The sequence below is a fragment of the Drosophila novamexicana genome, unplaced genomic scaffold (assembly GCF_003285875.2).
Source record: "Drosophila novamexicana strain 15010-1031.04,08,12 unplaced genomic scaffold, DnovRS2.1 tig00001752-arrow-arrow-pilon, whole genome shotgun sequence".
NCBI classification, from domain to species: Eukaryota; Metazoa; Arthropoda; class Insecta; order Diptera; family Drosophilidae; genus Drosophila; species Drosophila novamexicana.
The window spans coordinates 267845-273421 of record NW_020824886.1 but is presented as its reverse complement, the minus strand read 5'-3'; the positions used below and the strand labels follow the sequence as shown (position 1 = coordinate 273421).

The following is a 5577-nucleotide window of genomic DNA, read 5'->3' as shown; positions in this document are numbered from 1 at the left end:
TCAGTGGCTGCACGTTATCGATAGGACTGCCAGGGAAGATCATAAATGCAATCGCGCACTTTCCAATATCGGCTGGAATACAGCTTAAACATTTAATAATTTATCCAAAGACTTAATATTGTTAGCTCTCGAAAGCTTTTAGAATTTTCCTAAATTTGTTAACTATGATGGCCATAATTGTTGTATCGATATTTGGGTGGCTTTCAGCGCAATTATATCAAGATATTAATGAGGTTGTTTTTGATGTATTCTCAAAATGCCCAATTACAAAATTCTTTAATATTTTATTAACATTATGCGATTTGTACATATCGGCATTTTGAACATTGCCTAATGTTAGCGCATAACAGAACCAAGCGAGCTAACAGAACTAATTTTCGCGGCTGGCAACACTTCTTTCGATATCACAAGTCACTAACAGAATTGAGAAAATCGATTCGCATTCTCATTCGAAACTCTGTTATGAACTATATTTTTCTTGCAGTGGCAACGTTTCAAACACAAGTATTTCAGTGTTCAGCCAAAGCAGACGTGTCTAAGTGCATTTAGTGCAACAACAAAGTGAAAGAAAAAATCAATTCAAGACTTGATTCAAATAATAGTGAATTTGATAATATAAAAAGGTATGTACATAGCTTTTATAAAACGTTATAGGAATTACAATAAATTGCAAGTCACAACTGACAAATTATAACTTCATTTGAGACAAAGAAAATTTGTGCATGTAATATACACACGCACACATACGCATACTAGGAAAATTAGTACGAGTCGAAAATATGTCTTCTTTGCTGTTTCTTTTTGCAAAAGCAACGAAATAAAATTGGTTGGCCATGAATACGTTTATGTGTACAGCGAATTTATTGTGCTGAATGTAAGTTTTCTGTAAATGCATATGCATATATGTATGTGTGTATGTACGTATGCACGTTCAACTACTGCGTACTTGTAAACGCCATTTTATTGTCTACACACTTCAAAATGGCGTCGAACAAAGAACAAGTGCAGCTGACATATACATACACACATGCACGCATACATACATACATCTCTGTGGGGGTTATTGAAACTAATTGTGACTGGCGAAGTTGTGAAATTCAATGCAAGTTAAGGTAGTTATGCATACATAAAATTGTGTCTATACATGTTATCAGCTAACTATTCTAGTGTGCGCAGGCGTTTGTTCCGTTTTACAAAACTAGGTCACGACGCAGAAAAAAAAACTTGCTGCGCACTTTCTTTTGAGGGTAGCAAACAAAAGAAAATGAAAAAAAAAAGCAGCTCTTGCTCTTATAGTGCAGGGTTGCATGCGTCAGTGTGACCTCATATTTGGCATTTAATCGATTTGTCACTTTATACCTAAATACACACAAATACATATTTCCATTTTGGTTTTTGAAATTTTCTTAGGAACAGGAAATATGCAGATCTTCGTCAAGACCTTGACTGGCAAGACCATCACCTTGGAGGTGGAGCCATCCGATACCATCGAGAATGTTAAGGCCAAGATCCAGGACAAGGAGGGCATTCCCCCAGATCAGCAGCGTTTGATCTTCGCCGGCAAGCAGCTGGAGGATGGACGTACTTTGTCCGACTACAACATCCAGAAGGAGTCGACCCTTCATCTGGTTCTCCGTCTGCGTGGTGGCATGCAGATCTTCGTCAAGACCTTGACTGGCAAGACCATCACCTTGGAGGTGGAGCCATCCGATACCATTGAGAATGTTAAGGCCAAGATCCAGGACAAGGAGGGCATTCCCCCAGATCAGCAGCGTTTGATCTTCGCCGGCAAGCAGCTGGAGGATGGACGTACTTTGTCCGACTACAACATCCAGAAGGAGTCGACCCTTCACTTGGTTCTTCGTCTGCGTGGTGGCATGCAGATCTTCGTTAAGACCTTGACAGGCAAGACCATCACCTTGGAGGTGGAGCCATCCGATACCATTGAGAATGTTAAGGCCAAGATCCAGGACAAGGAGGGTATTCCCCCAGATCAGCAGCGTTTGATCTTCGCTGGCAAGCAGTTGGAGGATGGACGCACCTTGTCCGACTACAACATCCAGAAGGAGTCCACTTTGCACTTGGTGCTCCGTCTGCGTGGTGGCATGCAGATCTTCGTCAAGACCTTGACTGGCAAGACCATCACCTTGGAGGTGGAGCCATCCGATACCATCGAGAATGTTAAGGCCAAGATCCAGGACAAGGAGGGCATCCCCCCAGACCAGCAGCGTTTGATCTTCGCCGGCAAGCAGCTGGAGGATGGACGTACTTTGTCCGACTACAACATCCAGAAGGAGTCGACCCTTCATCTGGTTCTCCGTCTGCGTGGTGGCATGCAGATCTTCGTCAAGACCTTGACTGGCAAGACCATCACCTTGGAGGTGGAGCCATCCGATACCATTGAGAATGTTAAGGCCAAGATCCAGGACAAGGAGGGCATTCCCCCAGATCAGCAGCGTTTGATCTTCGCCGGCAAGCAGCTGGAGGATGGACGTACTTTGTCCGACTACAACATCCAGAAGGAGTCGACCCTTCATCTGGTTCTCCGTCTGCGTGGTGGCATGCAGATCTTCGTCAAGACCTTGACTGGCAAGACCATCACCTTGGAGGTGGAGCCATCCGATACCATTGAGAATGTTAAGGCCAAGATCCAGGACAAGGAGGGCATTCCCCCAGATCAGCAGCGTTTGATCTTCGCCGGCAAGCAGCTGGAGGATGGACGTACTTTGTCCGACTACAACATCCAGAAGGAGTCCACTTTGCACTTGGTGCTCCGTCTGCGTGGTGGCATGCAGATCTTCGTCAAGACCTTGACTGGCAAGACCATCACCTTGGAGGTGGAGCCATCCGATACCATTGAGAATGTTAAGGCCAAGATCCAGGACAAGGAGGGCATTCCCCCAGATCAGCAGCGTTTGATCTTCGCCGGCAAGCAGCTGGAGGATGGACGTACCTTGTCCGACTACAACATCCAGAAGGAGTCCACTTTGCACTTGGTTCTGCGTCTGCGTGGCGGTTACTAGATTTGAACACTATTAAAAGAAGTCAATATATAAATCTTTCAAATAACTAAATGTACTCAAATAGACAACATAAATGTATTCCCTGTAGTTCATGTTAATTGGCAGTAAATTATGCTCAAAATTCCAAAATATTTAAATATTCAATAAAGTTCTTTGTGCGCGTTCAAAATTTGTTTATTATTGCCGACAATTCTTGATGATTTTTAAGTAAATCGATTTTTACAGGGTATGCGATGGCCGTGTTCAAAAAATTCGTCGTTGTGAGAAGGGGAAATTCTGTTATGTTAGCAACAACAGACTGCAAACATATTGTTGCGATATGATAACATACATTCTAACAGGCGTGTAACATATGAAGCAGTTTCTGCAGTTCTGTTAACCAACAACAAACACGCAAACGGTCACATAGCTCAGCTAGCAGAATGTACTCAAGCAAAGAATCGATATTGAGCAGTCGGCACAATAATCGATATATTGACGTGCTGTCATCACTGACAACAGCTGTTTTCGAAGTTAAATTCACAAACACTACACACACGCACACAAGCTTGTTGCACCGAAAAAATTTCGATATATATTTCTTTTGTTATTTTGTAGTGTATTTGGTGTTGCGTAGTGTGCAGAATGAGCAAGGAAATCAGCTTGGCCGAGGTGAAGAAGCACAACAAACCCAACGATTTGTGGGTTATAATCGAGGACAAAGTCTACGATCTGACCAAGTTTCTGAAAGAGGTGAGTTGCAAATTGAGCCGAAAATCAAAGAATTTAGAAATAATATGCTTACAGCATCCGGGCGGCGAGGATTCATTGAAATCTGTGGCTGGACGTGATGGCACCAAGGAGTTCATCGATGTGGGCCACAGCCAGGAGGCGCGGTAAGCTCTCAAGCAGCTGTTCAATTTCTCCGCCCCCTCTCACTCGCTACGTCTCTCTCTCTCTCACTCTCTCACGCTGTCTCTTTCAGTCAGATTATGAAGAAGTTTCTTATTGGCAATTTGGCGGCCTGCGATATTAAGAAGAAGAAATCGGCCGTCAGGTGAGTTTTGCCGATTAACAGAAACATTTCAACAATCAATCGAACAAATTGGCGTCCGCTTTGTGGCAAACGGAGCGTAATATGAGCATGTGCATCATTATGATTGTGTGTGCATGCAACAGCATGATCATCAAGAACATCATCATGAGCAACATCATTATCGAATTAAAAGGCAGCATGGCCCGCGTCAGCTGCAACTGGAACCGGTTTTCCAATTAGAGCGCGATCAGCAACAGAATCCAATTGAATCCATTTGAATTAACAGTTCGTCCTTAACCTAACATAATTCTCGTATACTCTGCATGCTATGATTTGCTAATCGGGTATATTCTATTTACAAGCTTCAAATCCTTCACCAGCACCAAAGTGAAATTCTACAAAAGCTGATCAACAACTCAATTCAGCATGTAAATTAATAACAAATTGTCAAATCGAAATTAAATATGCACAATAACACACACACAAACGCACCAATATACATACATGTAGATAACATTCATGTTACAGAGCTCGTGCAGACAAACTGACACGACTCTGTTAGACTGCCTAACAGCGCAAGGGAGAGTTTCAATTTGATATAACAGTGCAAAATAGACGGACAGCGGCGTGCTTAAAGCGATGTTAACATATACGGGCTGCTTCTAAATGTTATTTCGCCGTCTTCATTTCCAATGTGTTCAGCGTAATCCAACACTGTCTGGAAGATAGCAGAGCATTTGCTTTGAGCATAGCTGGCTTCTCTTACATGCATGTATGTGTAGGTGCGTATGTGCGTATGTGTGTATATGTATGTATTAGTAGCTGCATCTTATCAATGCTCGACATCTCAACACGAAGCACATCATGCAAGCACGACAACTGTCTCCCTCTCTCTCTCTCTCTCTGATCAGTTTTTATTTTGATATTCTCTTTGGTTTAATTAGTGCCACGCCCACTGCCAATGCCGATGCCACTGACAATGCGAATGCGAATGCTAGCGCCAGTTATGAGCCTGCCACGCCCAAACAATGTTGCATCTTGCATTAATCCAACTCGAACACAATTACCCCCCCCCCTCCCCCACACCCCTTGTTTCTTTTATGTTGTCTATATATGCATATTTTATATATATGATAATGTGCTTTGTTTTTGTCGCAACAGTTGCCGGGAAATCGGACTGGCCGTGGGCGGCATTCTGCTGGGCGTGGCCCTCATATACGCCTTCAAGTATGCAACGGCCAAGAATTAGTTGTGCAACAGGATTCGAACCGGCAACCACTCAACTTCATTCCGTGCGATGCGTTTGATAAGCTAAACAAACAAAAAATAGTTAAAAAAAAAAAACGGTCTTTTTGATATTGTAATTTTGTAAAGAACGTTGATATTAAAAACCTGTAAACTCGCAAATAGAACAATTTTTATAAAACGGACGCAAATTAAATGTGTTATTAATTTTGATTCTCTGTCCCGCTCTCACATTCATCAGCTGCATAGATATTGATAAGCTATCTCCCTCTAATTCAAAAAAAGCCCATTTGG

The 5577-nt window shown here is 42.6% G+C and overlaps 2 protein-coding genes across 6 annotated transcripts; both read left to right on the top strand.

Moving 5' to 3' along the window:
- The first annotated feature begins 510 nt into the window (after positions 1–510).
- LOC115768333 (polyubiquitin-C) lies at positions 511–3192 on the top strand. Of its 4 annotated transcripts, none has more exons than XM_030712899.1 (3): positions 511–623; positions 1411–2328; positions 2785–3192. In XM_030712899.1, exons 2-3 carry the CDS (start codon positions 1422–1424, stop codon positions 3021–3023), a joined length of 1146 nt encoding a protein of 381 aa, XP_030568759.1. In that variant the 5' UTR covers positions 511–623; positions 1411–1421; the 3' UTR covers positions 3024–3192. The 4 variants fall into 4 exon arrangements, with proteins under 4 accessions (XP_030568759.1, XP_030568758.1, XP_030568756.1 ...); XM_030712898.1 differs by having other exon boundaries at positions 515–623; positions 1411–1644; positions 2101–3192; XM_030712897.1 differs by having other exon boundaries at positions 516–623; positions 1411–2100; positions 2329–3192.
- Positions 3193–3541: 349 nt separating this feature from the next.
- Positions 3542–5468, top strand: LOC115768313 (probable cytochrome b5). Of its 2 annotated transcripts, none has more exons than XM_030712860.1 (4): positions 3542–3755; positions 3810–3898; positions 3988–4059; positions 4983–5114. In XM_030712860.1, exons 1-4 carry the CDS (start codon positions 3648–3650, stop codon positions 5083–5085), a joined length of 372 nt encoding a protein of 123 aa, XP_030568720.1. In that variant the 5' UTR covers positions 3542–3647; the 3' UTR covers positions 5086–5114. The 2 variants fall into 2 exon arrangements, with proteins under 2 accessions (XP_030568720.1, XP_030568721.1); XM_030712861.1 differs by lacking the exon at positions 4983–5114 and adding an exon at positions 5200–5468 and having other exon boundaries at positions 3543–3755.
- Positions 5469–5577: the final 109 nt, after the last annotated feature.